This window comes from Bombina bombina, chromosome 5, assembly GCF_027579735.1.
Source record: "Bombina bombina isolate aBomBom1 chromosome 5, aBomBom1.pri, whole genome shotgun sequence".
Classification (NCBI taxonomy): Eukaryota; Metazoa; Chordata; class Amphibia; order Anura; family Bombinatoridae; genus Bombina; species Bombina bombina.
Genome location: NC_069503.1, coordinates 615,647,106 through 615,668,023, shown reverse-complemented (window position 1 = coordinate 615,668,023; position 20,918 = coordinate 615,647,106). Strand labels below are relative to the sequence as shown.

At 37.1% G+C, this 20,918-nt stretch overlaps 1 protein-coding gene across 1 annotated transcript in view; it reads left to right on the top strand.

Moving 5' to 3' along the window:
- The window catches only part of SLC6A3 (solute carrier family 6 member 3), a 297,995-nt gene that overhangs the window by 177,340 nt on the left and 99,737 nt on the right, over positions 1 to 20,918 (top strand). Inside the window, exon 6 of the mRNA XM_053715819.1 lies at positions 3,924 to 4,027. Coding sequence (XP_053571794.1) covers positions 3,924 to 4,027 — 104 coding nt within the window. The remainder of the gene's footprint in view (positions 1 to 3,923; positions 4,028 to 20,918) is intronic.

The window sequence follows — 20,918 nt, the reverse complement described above, 5'->3', positions numbered from 1 at the left end:
TCTAATTTAGGTTTACATCTAGACAGGTAGATCAAATCTAAATATCCAATAGGCCAAGTGAGAATTTAATCCCTTATAAAGAGACCCTATCCGTGTAATTGGGTCAACACATATTTAAGTAACGAAAAATATGTATACCAAGAACGAACGTTTATTTTCATATGTTCGTTTGGTTTAAGATAACTGTGTCATTTTGTTGCATCGTTGCTGCCTCAATAATCACTATGCTCGTGTAGTGAGATTATCACATTTAGTTAGTTTTTATATAGCTTTAAGTCACATTATTTTTGTTTCGTATAATAGTCGAATGGGTGACGTATTAGATGGGTGTGTGTGTATGCACCAATAGATTCACGTTTGGGCCTTTCTAAAAGAGGCCGGTTCCATGATGACGTATACTCCTTGAGAAAGGGCGGAGTCCCGAAACGCGCGTCGGAGTGTAAGGCTGCTCACTGAACCGCTTGTCGATACAAGGACTTTGATGCAAAAAGATTACAGAAAAGAGCCGTGGTTTCATAAAGACACAAGACCGAAACAAGTGTTTGTTCTCCCGTCCGCATGAGTGGATAAAAGTCGGGGGCATCTACAGTTATCCAAAAGGATATGAAATCGCAAGTATTATAAAGCTAATTAACATGCATGTTCTAACTGGCCAGCTTCTATACTAACACAGACGCAATACAGATGATTGGTAACACACCTGCTGATTTAACACACGGCTTCCATCACATTAGAGACGCTTTAATTTATTAACACTCTAATACCTGGAAAGGGTCAGAAACTTTATGCATATGTTACAACATGAACTGTTAGAATACTTACGTACCGATACCCGGGCTGAACACTACCCAACCGCAAGTGTGGTTTAAAGAGGGGAACTTGGAAAGAGCCTTGGAGTATATAGAGTGTTAACATATAGTTGAATACATATGCTGGATGAACTAACGGCTTTTTGTTCTGTTTTGCACTAACCCATAAATGTGCTTATACTCATCATAAAAAGGTGTATGCTGAATAAGGGAATAATTACAGAGCTCAAAATGTTATTCAAATTTCATGTATAAGAAGATACATTTATAATCGAAAAAGAATCTCCTTACAGCAACCATATCTGAAAAATTGCATCTAAGAGTTTAAATTCAAAACCACTGTGAAAGTTTTACATGTCTAAGGGACTGTTCACCGTTTCATCTACATGAACTTTCTAAGACATTAATAGCGGTTTTTCTGAGAGCCTTGGTTGATTCTTCCAGGGACGCCTGGGTTGAATCTTATTATTTTATGAATGAAAGTAGTTTGCATGTGTGGATGGACTGAAGGTTGTGGATTCATATTATAGTATTGTAATTAGATACCTTGTAATAAATTACATTTACACTTTTGCTAAATTGAGGTGTGCTGAGTTTCATTTTTTGGTTATTTGTAGATGGTAAAATTGGAGGTTTTACTAAACTCTTGCACCCTAAAAACATATATAGAATTTTTTCTAATTTTTTCTGATAGTGGATAGAATGCTTTTGTGGTGCTGTGATTAACGATTTGTTTAATAGTTTAATTCAGGTTGTTGCAATGTGGGGGGCTGGTGGTTTAGGGGTTAATAGGTTTATTTAGTGGTAGTGATGTCGGGGAGCGTCGGAATAGGGGTTAATATCTTTATTATAGTGTGGGCAATGTTGGGCTGCGGGGGAATAGGGGTTAATAACTTTATTATAGTGGCGATGATATCGGGAGCGGCAGATTAGGGATTAATAGATTTATTTCAGTGGTGGCGATGTCGGGGTGGCAGATTAGGAGTGTTTAGACGTGGGGTTTTCCCCATAGACATCAATGGGGTTGCGTTCTGAAGCTTTTTATTCCGCGATCGCAGGTGTTTTTTTTCCAACACTCTCTCCCCATTGATGTCTATGGGGAAATCGTGCACAAGCACGTCAAAGCAGCGCTTGTATTTTGTGCGGTATGGAGCTCAATGCAACCACATTGCACGCACAAATGCACAAGCCGGCTTTTCAAAAACTCGTAATGGCAGCGCTATGAAGGGTGAAATAACGCAACATTTGATGCGTTCGTTTTGCACCCTCTATAGCTCAAAACTTGTAATCTAGGTGTCAGTGTTTTTTTTTATTTTTCATCATTTTAGTGTTTATTTTTTTGTAATGTTAGATTTTTTAAAAAAATTGTAGGATTATTTTTTTTAAATTTGTAATTAAGTTTTTTTAATTGGTAGTTTTTTTATTTTATTAGAATAACAAGGTTAGGTTAATTTATAATTTAATGTTTCATTTCACGGGTAAGTTTTTTTTAATTTAAATATAGTTATATTATAATTTTAATTTAATGTTATGTTAGGGGGTGTTAGGTTTAGGAGTTAATAGTTTAAATTAGTGTTTTGCGATGTGGGAGGCCGGAGGTTTAGGGGTTAATACGTTTATTTAGTGGCAGCAATATGGGAGGCCGGAGGTTTGGGGGTTAATACGTTTATTTAGTGGTGGCGATGTGGGAGGCGGAAGGTTTCGGGGTCAATAGGTTTATTTAGTGGTGGCAATGTCAGGCAGCGGTGGTTTAGGGGTTAATAACTTTATTATAGTGTCAGTGATGCCAGGGAGCGGCGGTTTAGGGGTTAATATATTTAAATAGTGTTGACAATGTGGGTGGGCAACAGATTAAGGGAAAATATATTTATTTAAAAGGCGATGTGGGTGGGTGGCAGATTAGGGGTTAATAAGTTTAAAATAGTGTTTGCAATGCGGGAGGGTGGCGGTTTAGGGGTTAATAGGTAGTTTATGGGTGTTAGTGTACTTTGTAACATTTAAGTTATGAGTTTTGTGAAACATTTTTGTTTTGCAAAATCCATAACTACTGGTCAAAGTTGGCGGTATGGATCGTGTCGGTATAGGCTGTAAAGCAAGCATTTTAGCCGGACCTCACAACCTGTAATACCAGCGCTATGAAATTCCCACACTCAAACTTAATTTTTTTGAGTGTAAAATGGACATTTCGTTACAGGCTAAAATGCTTGTGGTATAGCTATACCGACACGACTCGTAATATGCATTCCTTGCCATTCCAGTGTAATGGCCAATTTTTCAGCGTTAAAACTCGTAATCTAGGTGTATGTTTCTTAATTATAAAACCTTGAAATTTTCCTGAAACACAACCTTTTTCTATTTTTACGTATGTTCTATCTATATATTCATTTTGGAAGTTCCAAGTTCTTTAATGATGAGCTTTGTGTGACTATTACTATGGTTATAAATAAGGTTTTTACAATTATGTTCTTTTTGTTATTTTATTATGATTTAATAAAACTTTATAATTGTTTGGTTCAATTTTGTGTTGACACTCATGAGCTAATGTGTAACATTTCCTCTTAAATTGGGTATTAAATTGTCCTCTTGTAGCAAAATGTGTGCTTTATTGCAGTTTAGCAAATGATACCTGACTCTTGAGTCGCTACATAAGGTAACTACTATTCATCGATAACATATAAACTGTAGATTTTGCATTAGCAAAACAATTATTTTATCATATTAAACGTTTCTTCAAAGACTTCTGTCTGCATGGGAAAACATATTTAATAAAAAAAAAACACTAAAAAACAAATTTAGCTATTGATCCCATTCATTTAATTTGCAATTAGGTTGAACAAATGTTTCATTTTTCCATAAGAAAGAAGAGTAGAAGGGAATAATTTCCCTCTCAGAGAGCTCACAACTTGACAACTCAAAGCAATAATCTGAGAAATTGGAATTGGTCGAACGCATTCAGCAGTAATTTGTGAAATTATCTTGCATTCAACAGTATCTTTCATCTTTATGCTGAATGAATTTCCTGCAATTATCTGTAATAACAGTTCTCCTTTTCTCTACTCTCTCTTTTTTTTTTTAAACAATTCTTTGTTTGGTCGCTTTGGGTCCTGTATAAAGGTTTGGATTGATGCAGCAACACAGATTTGTTTCTCGCTTGGTGTTGGTTTTGGTGTGCTAATCGCATTTTCCAGTTACAATAAGTTCACTAACAACTGCTATAGGTAAGCAATAAAAACAAATACACACTAGATTAACTTAAAAAAAAACAAATGATTTTATTTTTGTTATGTTTTAATGATTATTGTATTTCACTGTTTATTTTAACAAATTTAAAAAAATCATATTCTCTTACTGATTGGTGGCTGCACATACAGTATATGTTCACAGAACCGGATTGGGAATAAAAAGCAGCCATGGAAAAAATTAAAGACCAGCCCTATCTTCCATTGAGATATATATATACATATATATATATATACACACAAACATACATACATATACATACACATATATACACACATACTATATATATATATATATATATATATACACATACACACACTCATATATATATATATATATATATATATATATATATGCAAATAAAACTTACCAGGATAGGCTCAATGACCTAAATATGTATAGCTTAGAGGAGAGAAGGGAAAGAGGTGATATGATAGCAACTTTCAAGTACATTAAAGGGTTTAGTAAAACTGAGGCTGTGGGTATTTTACATAAAATGGAAAATTCAAGAACAAGGGGTCATGAGCTCAAGCTAAAGGGTAGTAGATTCAGGAGTAATTTGAGGAAGCACTTCTTTACAGAAAGAGTGATTGATTTATGGAATAAACTTCCTCAAGAGGTAGTAGCAACAAACACTGTGGGGGACTTTAAAAATGCATGGGACAAGCATAGGGCTATCCTACGAACTAGATAAGTTTATACTGTTAGGTAAGGTCGAGCAGACTTGCTGGGCCTATGGCTCTTATCTGCCGTCAATATCTATGTTTCTATGTATAATATACACACACACACATATATATATATATATATATATATATATATATACACACACACACACACACACTCATATATATATATATATATATACACACACACACATATATATATATATATATATATATATATATATGTGTGTGTGTGTGTGTATGTATATTCATATGTCATATTCTCTGTCCCTGAGTATTCTATCCTTCATAATTTTCCTTCAGACCTCACAGCACTCTGCAAGACTCCTTTGTTAGATCTCAAGGCCTATACTACTCAAAACATCACGTTTTTCTGTACAGCTTTAAACTTTACCAGCCATTTCTTGAACCTTCACCCTAGCTAACATTTTCTTTCTCCATGCTAAAGCACGATCAATACACAATTTGACAGTTTATAGCTCTGGTTATAAGTGCGATATCCAACAGTATTATTAGCACTCGGAGCCTACTTAGTACTTACTTATCGGTGCTGTGCTCCTCCTAGTGCTCTGTGGTGTGGCCTGCTGCTGCTCCCTGTGTGCCCACGTGGCCTCCAGTTCTGCTCCCTCCTTGTCGCATGTGACTGACTGTGTGTGTTCACATGATGTCCCCGCTGGGTCCCCCCCCCCATATTCCCTCCCCACAGTGCTAAGTGCCTAATGCCTATAGGAACGGCCAAATCCTATCGAACTGCAGTTAAATCTGTGAGGTGAAGCTGCATCTGAGTTCTGTTCTCCCCAGTAATGTAAAGACACCTCCCTGCAACTGACCCCAAAGGCAATAGTCTCCGCTGACCGCTCCCTCACCTGCTCTCACACTACCTTGCCTAATGCCATTGCCTATTGGAGTGGAGGCGGAGCTGCGGCAGCCAGCAACTGCAGCTGAGCTGCTTGAGCCTCTGTTTTGTCTATAGCGCTTAAAATGCAGGCGAGCCTCTCCCTCACCAGCTGCTCATACGTGCTGAGCTCTCTCTAAGCAGCTGCTAGCAGGCGGCCCACAGGGATTTTTCCTGGTATCCTGGTGGCCCAATCCGGCCCTGTATGTTCATTGTTGGCTCGCCCAAAGTTCTCAGCTAGCTCCCAGTAGTGCATTGCTGTTCCTTCAACAAAGGATATGAAGAGAATGAAGCAAATTGCTTAATAAGAGTAAACTTGTTAAAAATTGTATGTCCTATCTGTACAATCAAAGAAAAAAAAATGTGTTTCATGTCCCTTTATTTGGATGTTACTAAAAAATGTTTGCAGTTTTATGTTTTAGAACTAGTAACTTTGTTTAAAGGTTACCGCTAGATTTTGCTGCTCTATATATCTAAATATGTTTTCCAACTTTACATATCCCTTCCATCTTTAAACGGAAAAATTCAAATGTGCATGGATGCATTCCTAGTTTGAATAGAAACATTTGTGCAATATACTTCCATTAGCAAAAATGCTTCTAGTAAAAGTTATTACTGTTTTTCTGCGGCATACGCATTCAAACACAACACCATTTCAGAGAGTCAGTGAAGGTTTGCATAACAAAATGCACGCCAGTCATCTGAACAGGCATGTGTTGTCCCTTTAAGAACAAAATTAATAGAGATATATGTTTTTTATTGAATAGAAATCTATCTCCTACCGACGAGTTCCTAAAGAACGAAACAGGCTGTCTAGTGAGTGGTTTCTGTGTTGCTGCAATAGTCCTGTTAAGGCATCATTGTGTTAAAACAGTATTTGAAGCAAAAAAACTGAGATTTTGCATATCTAATTTGCATATCTTACCCACAATCCTCTTGTGCATTGGTAACAATGTATGTGGAGTTTTACTTGGAAATCGCATGCGGGGAACTTGCCTAGATGTGCTAATTTTCTATTTCTAAATGTATATATATATATATATATATATATATATATATATATATATATATATAATAAAAAAGCCTTCAATTTTCATATTGGCAGACTGTCTGCCAGTACCGAAGATTGGGGTGAACAGTGGAGGTCATGGAGGGAGGAGAGTTCTTTGGAGGGATCAGGTAGTGATCAGGGGGTGGGAAGTGTCAGGTGGGAGGGTAATCTCTACACTAAAGCTAAAATTAACCTTACAAGCTACCCAATTAGCCCCTTCACTGTCTGGAATAACAGAAGTGTGCTGCGCAGATGCAATTAGCAGCCTTCTAATCACTAAAAAGGAATGGTGAACCCAAATATGTCTGCTATTTCTGAACAAAGGGGATCCCAGAGAAGCATTTACAACCATTTGTCCCATGATTGCACAAGCTGTTTGTAAATAATTTCATTGAGAAACCCAAAGTTTGTGAAATAGTTAACAATTCTTTATATGATCGCATTTGGTGGTGAAATGGTCTCATTCAATATACCAAAATGGGCCTATTTCAATACCTTGGGTTGTCTACTTAAATATATATATATATATATATATATATATATATATATATATATATATATATATATATAGTTTTGACAGGTAAATAAAAAAACAAAAAAACAACAAGGCTATATTGATAGCAAAAATACTAAAACTTTTTTGTGCAAGTTTTTCTCTGAAAGTCCCAGTAGTGAAGGGGTTAAGGACAACTAAGGGTTAAAATGCAAATTCTCCTTTCTGTGGGAAAACATATTAGAGAGATATATACGTCAATCAGGAATCCAAGGCAGACAAAAGCAATAGTTGTGTGAAAGATCTGGATCTCTCACATTGATGGGACACAGTGGGATAAACTGACTGCTAGGTAGGGATGGGCAAATATGTTTATATTCAAATTCGAATGTTGGAACTTATGTTATTTTAGAAATTCGATTTACATAATCGAATGTTGACAAGAACGAATATTCTCAAAAATTCTATAATTGAATGCTATTTACAGTTTCCAAATGTCACTTTCGAATTAAATGTTCAAAATTGGATTGAATGTCCACATTCGAAATTTTGAATGTAACATTCAATTTAACAAATACTATTCTGATGTTCAATAGTTCATGTAGTAGAGAATTTAGTAAATTGATACATAATAGATACCTCTATGACTGAGAATTAAGCGTTCAATCTCCATACCTTCAAATTTAAGGATTTGAGATCCTGATGGAAAAGCATGTTTTTTTTTTACCTTAAAAAATACAAAGTTCCCCCTCTAACAGTAAAAAACCCCCCACTCACCAAACCCCACAAAATAAAAAACCTAACACTAAAAAAATCCTAAACTACCCATTGCCCCTAAAGGGGCATTTGTATGGGCATTGCCCTTAAAATGGCATTCAGCTCTTTTACTGCCCTTAAAAGGGCATGCAGCTCTTTTTCAAAGGTCCATCAAATCCCTAATCTAAAATAAGAAGCTTTTTTTTTAGTGGTTTATAGTTTTATTAGGATTATTGTGTTGTGTGGGTTTGGCGGATTAGGGGTTAATACATTTATAAGGTTTGTTGCGATGTGGGTTAATGGCGGATTAGGAGTTAATAGTTTTAATAGGCACATTTCGATGTGGTTGAATGGCGGATTGGTCTTAATGGAAGAGTCCACGGTTGGCAAGTAGCCATCTGAACAAGATCCGCATACCAAAACCTGTGAGGCCATGCTGGAGCCACCAGCAGAACAAACGAACGCTCCTTTAGAATCTTGGAAATCACTCTAGGAAGAAGAACTAGAGGCGGAAAGATATAGGCAGGATGATACTTCCAAGGAAGTGACAATGCATCCACTGCTTCCGCCTGAGGATCCCTGGATCTGGACAGATACCTGGGAAGCTTCTTGTTTAGATGAGAAGCCATCAGATCTATTTCTGGAAGTCCCCAGATTTGAACAATCTGAAGAAATACCTCTGGGTGAAGAGACCATTCGCCCGGATGTAATGTTTGGCGACTGAGATAATCCGCTTCCCAATTGTCTATACCTGGGATGTGAACCGCAGAAATTAGACAGGAGCTGGATTCCGCCCACACAAGTATTCGAGATACTTCTTTCATAGCCAGAGGACTGTGAGTCCCTCCTTGATGATTGACATATGCCACGGTTGTGACATTGTCCGTCTGAAAACAAATGAACGACTCTCTCTTTAGAAGAGGCCACGACTGAAGAGCTCTGAAAATCGCACGGAGTTCCAAAATGTTGATTGGTAATCTCGCCTCCTGAGATTCCCAAACCCCCTGCGCTGTCAAAGACCCCCATACCGCTCCCCAACCTGTCAGACTTGCATCTGTTGAGATCACAGTCCAGGTCGGAAGAACAAAAGAAGCCCCCTGAACTAAACGATGGTGGTCTGTCCACCACGTCAGAGAGTGTCGTACATTCGGTTTTAAAGATATTATTTGTCATATCTTTGTATAATCCCTGCACCACTGGTTCAGCATACAGAGCTGAAGAGGTCGCATGTGAAAACGAGCAAAGGGGATCGCGTCCGATGCAGCAGTCATAAGACCTAGAATTTCCATGCATAAGGCTACCGAAGGGAATGATTGAGACTGAAGGTTTCGACAAGCTAAAACCAATTTCAGACGTCTTTTGTCCGTTAACGACAGAGTCATGGACACTGAATCTATCTGGAAACCTACAAAGGTTACCCTTGTCTGAGGAATCAACGAACTCTTTGGTAAATTGATCCTCCAACCATGTTCTCGAAGAAACTATACAAGTCGATTCATATGAGATTCTGCTAAATGTGAAGACTGAGCAAGTACCAAGATATCGTCCAAATAAGGAAATACCACAATACCCTGTTCTCTGATTACAGATAGTAGGGCACCGAGAACCTTTGTAAAAATCCTTGGAGCTGTTGCTAGGCCAAACGGCAGAGCCACAAACTGGTATTGCTTGTCTAGAAAAGAGATCTCAGAAACTGATAGTGATCTGGATGAATCGGAATATGCAGATATGCATCTTGTAAATCTATTGTGGACATATAATGCCCTTGCTGAACAAAAGGCAGAATAGTCCTTATAGTTACCATTTTGAATGTTGGTATTCTTACATAACGATTCAATATTTTTAAATCCAGAACTGGTCTGAAGGAATCCTCCTTCTTTGGTACAATGAATAGATTTGAGTAAAACCCCAGACCCTGTTCCAGAACTGGAACTGGCACAATTACTCCAGCCAACTCTAGATCTGAAACACATTTCAGAAATGCTTGAGCCTTCACTGGATTTATTGGAACACGAGAAAGAAAAAATCTCTTTGCAGGAGGCCTTATCTTGAAGCCTATTCTGTACCCTTGTGAAACAATGTTCTGAATCCAAAGATTGTGAATCGAATTGATCCAAATTTCTTTGAAAAAATCGTAATCTGCCCGCTACCAGCTGAGCTGGAATGAGGGCCGCACCTTCATGTGGACTTGGGAGCTGGCTTTGGCTTTCTAAAAGGCTTGGATTTATTCCAGACTGGAGATGGTTTCCAAACTGATACCATTCCTGTAGGGGTAGGATCAGGCTTTTGTTCCTTATTGTGACGAAAGGAACGAAAACGATTAGCAGCCCTATATTTACCTTTAGATTTTTTATCCTGTGGTAAAAAAGTTCCTTTCCCCCCAGTAACAGTTGAAATAATAGAATCCAACTGTGAACCAAACAATTTGTTACCTTGGAAAGAAAGGGAAAGCAAAGTTGACTTAGAAGACATATCAGCATTCCAAATTTTAAGCCATAAAGCTCTTCTAGCTAAAATAGCTAAAGACATATACCTGACATCAACCCTAATGATATCAAAGATGGCATCACAAATAAAGTTATTAGCATGTTGAAGAAGATTAACAATGCTATGAGTATTATGATCTGTTACTTGTTGTGCTAAAGCCTCCAACCAGAAAGTTGAAGCTGCAGCAACATCTGCCAAAGATATAGCAGGCCTAAGAAGATTACCTTAACATAAGTAAGCTTTTCTTAGAAAGGATTCAATTTTCCTATCTAAAGGATCCTTAAAGGAAGTACTATCTGCCGTAGGAATAGTAGTACGTTTAGCAAGAGTAGCGATAGCCCCATCAACTTTAGGGATTTTGTCCCAAAACTCTAATCTGTCAGAAGGCACAGGATATAATTTCTTAAACCGTTTAGAAAGAGTAAATGAATTACCCAAATTATTCCATTCCCTGGAAATTACTTCAGAAATAGCATCAGGAACGGGAAAAACCTCCGGAATAACTACAGGAGGTTTAAAAACCGTATTTAAACGTTTAGATTTAGTATCAAGAGGACCAGATTCCTCTATTTCTAATGCAATTAAGACTTCTTTAAGTAAAGAACAAATAAATTCCATTTTAAATAAATATGAAGATTTATCAGTATCAATCTCTGAAACAGAATCCTCTGAACCAGAAAAATCATTATCAGAAACAGAATCAGAATGATGATGTTCATTTAAAAATTCATCTGGAAAATGAGAAGTTTTAAAAGACCTTTTACGTTTACTGGAAGGAGGAATAACAGACATAGCCTTCCTAATAGATTTAGAAACAAAATCTCTTATGTTAACAGGAACACCCTGAGTATTAGATGTTGATGGAACAGCAACAGGTAATGGAACATTACTAAAGGAAATATTATCTGCATTAGCAAGTTTGTCATGACATTCATCACAAACAACAGCCGGAGGAACAGTTACCACAAGTTTACAACAAATACACTTAACTTTGGTAGATCCAGCATCAGGCAGCGATTTTCCAGAAGTAGCTTCTGATTCAGGGTCAATCTGAGACATCTGGCAATATGTAATAGAAAAAACAACATATAAAGCAAAATTTATCAAATTCCTTAAATGACAGTTTCAGGAATGGGAAAAAATGCCAATGAACAAGCTTCTAGCAACCAGAAGCAAATAAACAACGAGACTTAAATAATGTGGAGACAATAATGACGCTCATATTTTTAGCGCCAAAAAAGTCGCCCACATTATTTGGCGCCTAAATGCTTTTGGCGCCAAAAATGACGCCACATCCGGTGACGCCGACATTTTTGGCGCAAAAACGTCAAAAAAATGACGCAACTTCCGGCGACAAGTATGACGCCGGAAATGACAAAGAAATTTTTTTGCGCCAAAAAAGTCAGCGCCAAGAATGACGCAATAAAACGAAGCATTTTCAGCCCCCACGAGCCTAACAGCCCACAGGAAAAAAAGTCAAATTTTTAAGGTAAGAAAAATTGGTTATTCATATGCATTATCCCAAATAATGAAACTGACTGTCTGAAATAAGAAATATCGAACATCCTGAATCAAGGCAAATAAATGTTTAAACACATATATTTAGAACTTTATATAAAAATGCCCAACCATAGCTTAGAGTGTCACAAAAAATAAGACTTACTTACCCCAGGACACTCATCTACATGTAGTAGAAAGCCAAACCAGTACTGAAACGAGAATCAGTAGAGGTAATGGTATATAATAGAGTATATCGTGGATCTGAAAAGGGAGGTAAGAGATGAATCTCTACGACCGATAACAGAGAACCTATGAAATAGACCCCGTAGAAGGAGATCATTGAATTCAAATAGGCAATACTCTCTTCACATCCCTCTGACATTCACTGCACACTGAGAGGAAAACCGGGCTCCAGGCTGCTGCGAAGCGCATATCAACGAAGAATCTAGCACAAACTTACTTCACCACCTCCACGGGAGGCAAAGTTTGTAAAACTGATTTGTGGGTGTGGTGAGGGGTGTATTTATAGGCATTTTGAGGTTTGGGAAACTTTGCCCCTCCTGGTAGGAATGTATATCCCATACGTCACTAGCTCATGGACTCTTGCTAATTACATGAAAGAAAATTTGAATTTATATATTTGTAATAGTATTTCTATAATGCTTTCTTTAAATGTAATATTCGAATTCGAAAAATTTGAATTTATATGTTTGTAATAGTATTTCTAATGCTTTCTTTAAATTTAATATTCTAATTATGCAATATTCGATTGAAATAGAAACATTTGAATTGATATATTTGTATCTTATGTATTTTACTAGATTCCCTACCACATGAACTATTGAACTTCTGAATAGTATTTGTTAAATAGAATCTTAAATTCGAAACTTCAAATGTGGACATTTAATCTAATTATAAACATTCAAATTCGAAAGTGACATTTGTAAACTGTAAATAGCATTCGATTATAGAATTTTTAAGAATATTCGTTCGTATCAACATTTGGATTTGTAAATCGAATTTCGGTAATAACATTCGTTCTAACATTCAAATTTGGAAATTTACACATTCGCCCATCCCTACTCAAGAATAGGTTTGCTATTGATTTAACTTGAATGGCTTTCAATAATGCTAATATTATTGTTTCCATACCTGTCCTATTTTTAAACATCAACAGGATACAAAAGATTAATGGACATATCTGGACAAATTATGACAAAATTACATATATTTTATTACTATAATTTTTTTATGTCATTTTATTATTTAGATATTTTATATATATGATTTATAATCACCATTTGTTTATCATGCCAGCAGTAGAACTACCTATAGTATTTAGAAATAAGTATATACATCCTCAGCTTAGATTAGCACCTTTAAAAAGAAATATAAATGTAATGCAAGCTTCCATGAATCCCCTAAAAATATAGTAATAACAAGAAACAAGCTTTCTATGTTTCCCATATACATGTTTGAGAAATTTGTTTCTTGGCCTTATTCAGCCATGTTGGACAGCAACATGTGACTCCACCCTATGTTAAAGGGACACTGAACCCAATGTTTTCTTTTGTGATTCAGATAGAGCATGCAATTTTAAGCAACTATCTAATTTACTCCTATTATCTATTTTTTTCCGTTCTATTGATATCTTTATTTAAAAAAGAAGGCATCTAAGCTAAAGAGCCAGAAAATATTTGGTTTAGAACGCTGGACAGCATTTGTTTATTGGTAGGAAAATTTATCGACCAATCAGCAAGAACAACCCAGGTTGTTCACCAAAAATGGGCCTGCATCTAAACTTACAATCTTGCTTTTCAAATAAAGATACCAAGAGAATGAAGACAATTTGATAATAAGTGTAAATTAGAAAGTTGCTTAAAATTGCATGCTCTAGGCAGGTGTATGGTCAGGTGCTGCACCTGCATCAACTCACCTTCCTACAAGCCCTTGGCGAGATTCGCGCCTAAACCCTGTCTGACCACGGGTGGCTTGTACAGCGAGAGACTACCGACACCGCTACCCGTGCCTCATAGTGCCATACCATTGCACTAATACTTAAAGCAGAGACTGTTTGGACTTTATGCTTGATCAAACTTTTTATTAAGAACAGTCTATCTACTATCACAATACTGAAATCCTGCATTGAGGGCAATAACTTCTAATATCGATTAAAGCTGGCGGCTGCCAAATCTTCCTGATTGCACTCCATGGTGAACTACCCTCTCCCTTTGCATCTTCCTGCAACCCCATACTATGGTCCCGGAGCTAGGCTTACCTGGTAGGCTATCGGGCTGGTATTGACTATTGCAGCTCTGCAGGTGAACACAACGAATGAGGCTAGGAGACACGGAGAGATTCTGTACTCACCTTCCTTCACTGCCCCCTCCCACCGAAGCTGCGTGAAGGCTGTGGAACATTGTTGATCCCTGGCGTGGCTGAGAGCCTTCCCGGCTTCCTGTCTCTTTTGTTTCGGATCCTCAGGTTTCTTTCTACGGTGATTGCTCTCTGCTCTCTGTCTGTCTTGCTGAGCGGCACTCCCCCTCCCACCGGTGTTGCGTGAGGGGGAGCGGCGGTGCGCTGTGGTCCTCAAAGAGTAACTACCACCGAAAGTAGCAGGCGCTTGACACACGTCATCTAGCATCAGGCGCACCGGCATCTTCATTCGCTTCGGATCCTGTCCTGAGTCTGCCTCTTTGGCAAAGAGGTTCCTGATCCCGAGGTTGAGGCACCAAGAGTGCTGGTTACTCCACATTACTTGCAACAGATTTGCGATACCACTTTGTTCCCCCCCCCCCCACCGGTACTGCGCGGGGGGGTGCTGGCTCTCTGGTGTCCTTTCCCTTTGGCCATAACAGTGGCTGCATTCTCAAGAACATATGGACTGGGTCAGGTACTTTTTTTTACGCCTAACTGGGCCTTATTATCCTTGGATCTGCCTATCTAATAACTTTGTGCAACTTTGTTATAAACATATTTTATTTTTTAAGGCAAAACATACAATATTGTAGTTGAAAAGTTACTATAGTTAGATATATGTACTTTCAGACACACTGTATCAAATAATTATTCTTTTTGTGGTCAATATTTAATTGGGCATTTTTCTAACATATGCTATGAAAAGATTAGATACAATTTATCTTATGGCAAAGAATTATTTCAACTTGTTGCTGGTTCTATCTTGAACCACTAACAGCAGGCCATAAACCTCTGAAATATTTAACTTGTTTCTCAACTCTAGTTCTAGAAATAATAAACACGGTCCAAATTTTTTTTTTTTCAGCAAGATCACATCAAAATTCAAAAGGTTGTGTATAAGATAGTGAACCTATATAGAAGGCACCCAAATTTGGGTGTTTTTTCTAGTTTGAGAAAATACCTGAAATAGATACAAGCAATTGTATTATAGTTCAAAGTTTTTATGTTACTGTTGCATACCCTTGTATATCTTTGAATTGTATTGATTGTTGTTTATTTTGCTGAAATATCTGCATATATGGCAGGCCTTAAAACCTTAGATAAGGAAAAATAAGCTATGGTAAATTAAAATTTCACTTAGATTCCCCTACAGAATCAAATAAACAACTGGGCTAATTTCTTCTTACATACTCTATGGCCTCCTGAAGTACAAATTAAAAAATCCCTGAGACTTAATATTCTACTGAAATAGAAAGTAATTTAACTGGTTAGTAACTTGCAGTTATTAATTTATCTAACATATACATTGTATTAACTTCCTGTTTGCTTTGTTACATATAGCTGGTGGATAATCGGTATAACAGAACAGGAGGGAAAGGGACTAGAGGCAATTAATTTCTCACGTTACTCCACTAGGTTGGGTAAGGGGTCATTAAGAGTGTTTTGAAAAACTGCCAATCTCTACATTGAACAGATACTTATTTAGTGTCTTCTTTTGTCAATCTTTGTCTTTCGTGCCTTATATGCTTTTTCTTTTCTTCCTTTTGTTTTTTGTTGTCTCTTTTTTTCTCTTTTTGGCACAGAAAGTATAGATCAGATAGCCTAGGCCTCTTAAAAACACAAACACGGAAACAAATTAAATAGTCACTCACTCACTCCCTTACCTATATTTTTCTTTTTTCTTTTTTTTCCTTTCACTCTTTTTTCCTTTTTTCCACTTGGGTAGTAAATACCCCATACGTTCACATCACATTCACATGGACAAATTTATTAATTCACACACTAAAACCCCCCCTTTAAACATGGCTGCAAGGCAAAGAGACAAAAAGAATAAAGCTACAACAGAGATTCTTGCTGACATCCATTCAACTACTATTAATACCCCACATTTAAATGAATCATTAGATTTACAGGCACTCGTTACAATTATCTCCGAAGCTCTAACACCTAAATTTGACGTCCTTAAAAAGGAAATCAAACAGGATATACTTTCTTTAACAACTGAAGTCCGTCAATTCTCCAGTAGATTAAGTGAGGCAGAACAGAGAATCTCTGATCTAGAGGATATTGAAGGTAACTACACAGACAAAATAGACACTATGAATTCTAAGCTTACAAAAGTTCAGATTAAAATGGAAGATCTAGAGAACCGTGCCAGACGGAATAATTTCAGAGGGATAGGGGTACCTGAGGAAAAACAATACGAAGATCTTACTAAATTACTAACTATAACACTGCCACAATTACTACAAATCCCACAAACCCATCCACGAATAGTCCTTGAGAGAGCCCACAGACTGGGATGGCATAACCCTGAAAAAGAAAAATCCAGACCAAGACCAATCATAGCTAAAGTACTTAATTATCAGGATAAACTTTTATTATTACAGTTTTACAAAAAAAATCAACCCATATTTCTTGGAGAGGCAAAAATAATGCTTTTCCAATATTTTTCAGCTGAAACATCAGCTAAGAGGAAAGAGTTGGCCCCAATTTGTACCAAGTTAATAAATCAAGGCGTTCGTGCTACTATTATTTACCCAGCTAAATTGAAAATTATAATTGAGAATCATGTACACTTCTTTGACTCAGCTGGGGAGGCAGAAACATTCATAACTCAATCACTCTCCTCAGGCTCAGGCAGAGATTGTAGGTAGTATCTATTATTTAGTATTGTACTGATAAAATTTAAATATGTTTTTTCTATATGGCAGTCCTTGAAAGGGCGGTAGACAGGGCCTCGGGAGGCCCTTGGCCTTGGTCAGTGTTTTTTATTTCCCTTCTCTCCCCCCCCTCCCCTACTTTCCTCCTCCTTCCCCTCACCCCCCCCCCCTTTTTTTTTTTTTTTTTTTTCTCCTGCTATAATTTACTAAATGGCTAATCTGTCAAATAGATTTAAATTGACCTCTTGGAATATTGGGGGTATCACATCCCCAATCAAACGCAAAACAATAATAGCTTATTTAAGAAAAATTAATACTGATATTGCTTTCCTGCAAGAGACCCACTTAAAAACAGAAGAAGTCTTAAAACTTAAATGTTCATGGGTCAAGGAAGTGCTATTCTCCCCTAGTACGTTAAGGAAAGGAGGAGTCGCGATCCTCCTAGGGAAAAAATTAAAATATCAATTCCTCCATACAAAGGCAGACCCTGAGGGAAGGTTTATTATGGTAAAAATTAAAATTGATAAAGTTGTATTTACATTATGTAACATTTATGCTCCTAATGTTTTTAGCTGGCCCTTTTGGGAAACATTACAAGCAGATATTTTGACATATAGGGAGGGTTACCTGATAGTTGGAGGGGATTTTAATATGGCACCTCAATACCCCTTAGATAGACTAAGACAAAAAAATCTTGGTCCCAGAACTAAGAGAGATAACCTGGAATCTAAAATGTTTAGTAGACTGTTTCAGAACTTGGGGGTACGGGATATTTGGAGGTCACAAAACCCGGATTCTAGAGATTTTACATGCCTTTCTAAGGCACATAAATCACTCTCAAGGATAGATCTATTCCTCCTAGATGAAAAATTATGCAAATCAAAAGTGGTAGCGGGAATTCTCCCGATATGTATCTCTGACCATGCCCCTATCTATTTGGACTTTCAAGTTAGTGACTTCACTGCTAGAAGTAATCGGTTTCACTTCCCAATGTTTCTGACTATGGATCTCAAATTTAAAAATTGGATTAAACTTAAGCTAGAAAAATACGTCTCTTTTAATCTTGAATATCTTAATCGCCCCATTTGGGAAACTGCAAAAGCAGTAATCAGGGGCGAGATCTTGGCTTATAGTATAAAGAGGACGAAGAAATTTAAACTCAGGGAGAAGGAGATTCTGAGAGCAGTCTCCAATGCATATAATTCTTATCTTTTACAGAAAACACCTGAGAGCTGGGCACACTATACCCAGGCGTTGAAGGAAAGGGACACCTTTCTTACTTATAGAACAGTACAGAAAGAACTGAGATTCCAGGCTAAATTATACAGATATGGAGATAAAACAGGTAAACTTCTGGCAAGGTTAGTTAAAAAGGATAAGGGAGTATCTTTAATAGACTCTTTAATTGAAGAGGGCAAAAGGTTAACAACAACAACGGAGGATATATTACAGGTGTTTTCAAATTATTATCAGGATTTATATTCCTTGAAAAATTCAAACTCACATACACGTGAAGAATTTGAGTAAGGTTCTATCTCCGTCATTAACGCCCAATCAGGTTGCAAATCTTAACTGCCCTATCTCCGAGCTGGAACTGTCAAAAGCAATCCAAGATTTTGCTTCGAATAAAGCCCCAGGTCCAGATGCCCTGCCTAATGAATTCTACAAGATAGCATCAGCAATAATTTCGCCACATTTAACTTCACTTTATAATGATATATATGTAAAGGGCAATTCCCCTTCCCCTTATTTTGCCGCTTCGTACACTACTTTAATTCTTAAACAAGGAAAGGACCCAAATAAGAAGGAATCATATAGACCTATAGCCTTGTTGAATTCAGACTATAAGATACTTACCACTATCTTGGCCTCAAGGCTTCAAACACTTCTTCCGAGTATTATACACAAAGATCAGGCGGGCTTTATGTCTAAGCGTAATTCTTCGGCCAAGATTAGGGAGGTGTTTCTTACTATTGATTATTTCAGAACCAGGGAGGAGTTGGGGAGGGGAGAGGAGGGGGATAAGCCTGATCTAGCAATCATTGCAATAGATGCCAAAAAAGCTTTTGATTCGGTCCATCATGATCATTTAATATATTCATTACAACAATTTGGCTTTTCTGGCAAATTTCTTAATTTTGTCAACAATCTTTACAATGTGGCTTTTACAAAGTTGCTAGTCAATGGTTGGACCTCCTTAGATATCTTGCTTAAAAGAGGTACTCGACAGGGCTGTCCTCTCTCTCCCCTCCTCTTCAATGTCTCTATCGAACCCTTGGCCTTATATGTTAGGCAGCATCTCAAAGGTATTAGGATAGGCACAGAGGAGTTGAAAATAGCATTATATGCTGATGACATTCTTATATATCTATCCAATAGTACTAGTAATATTCCAAAATTGTTATCTATAATTGATCAGTTCGGCTCCTTTTCTGGGTATAAGGTGAATACCACGAAAACAGAACTTATGTGGATTAAACATTCTAATGAATCTTTGGTAAAAATACCATTTAAAATAGTTTCTGGAGCCCTTAAATATTTAGGGGTAATGATATCTCCTAACCCAGACAAGTGGTATAGCCTTAATATTACTCCAGTACTCAATAGAGTCAAGGAGATTCTGAAAAACTGGCAGAATCTACCCCTCTCTCTGTCAGGCCGCATAGCCTTATATAAAATGGTTTGTCTACCTAAAATATTATACGTTTTACAGAATACTCCACTGATCATAAAAGGAAAAGATTTGTCAATATTTAATACTGCATTGAGAAAATTTTTGTGGCAAAATAAAAAACCCAGAATTTCTTTAGCTAAGCTCTCTCTCTCTAGAGAATATGCGGGGTTGGCTCTACCAGATCTAAAGCTGTACAACTATGTTTTCTTAGTGCGCCTAATTATGGATTGGGTCTTTGAGAGAGAGTATGTTACTAACAACAAATTAGAGAGGAGCGTAACACATCCTCTTTTACCTCTAGCGATTATCCATTGCAATTCTGGTCTATTATCCAGGGAGGTGAAAAAGATGAGAACAATTTACAGTCCACTCCAAGCTTGGTGGAAAGTATGTAAACTCCTAGATGTAGAGTACAGAGTCTCTAAATTTATGCCACTATCAGGTAACCCTCAATTTCAAGCCGGACTCCAATTATCACCTTTTCAGAGGTGGAATAGGCTAGGTCTAAGTAAGGTTTCTCAATTGCTGGACTTTGAGAGAATGTGCATCAAAACCTTTGGTACATTAAGAGAAGAATTTAATATCCCCCAAAAAGTTTTTTTTGCATATCTACAAGCAAGGCATTATGCACTTAATATAACAAGTAATTATGGCTGGAACTGGACTTTGGGGATTATAGAGAAATGGCTTATTCTAGCTAAAATTGGTCTTGTTTCAGTCTCATCTAGTTACGAAGATTTGAGCTCCATAAAGGGTGCTGCTAACTTAGAAACGATTTCTACTAAATGGGCTACAGCTTTACCGCAAGAGGGTGTAGAGGCTATCCTTATCCAATCTTCAATCTCAGAAACAAAACGAGTTACCCTCTCGTCATCATGGAGAGAATCACACATTAAATTATTATTAATGACATTCTTCACTCCGGAAAAGGGCTCTCGCTGTGGCAACTTGAAATTTAACTCTTGTCCTAAGTCTTCCTCTCCCTCAGCCAATCTTATACATATGTTTTGGGATTGCCCAAAGTTGCAACAATTTTGGTCCAAATTACAATATTGGCTTAATAAATTATTAGGGACTTCCTTTCTGAGATTAAAAGCATCACATATAATATTCCTCTGGAAGGGCCCAGAAAATCAGCAGGGCAATACTAAAATTGTTAACATGGTTATACTAGCAGCCAGATATCAAATTCTTAAAAAATGGAAGGGAAGGTCACCTCCCAGTATTCCAGAGGTCAAAAATTGCC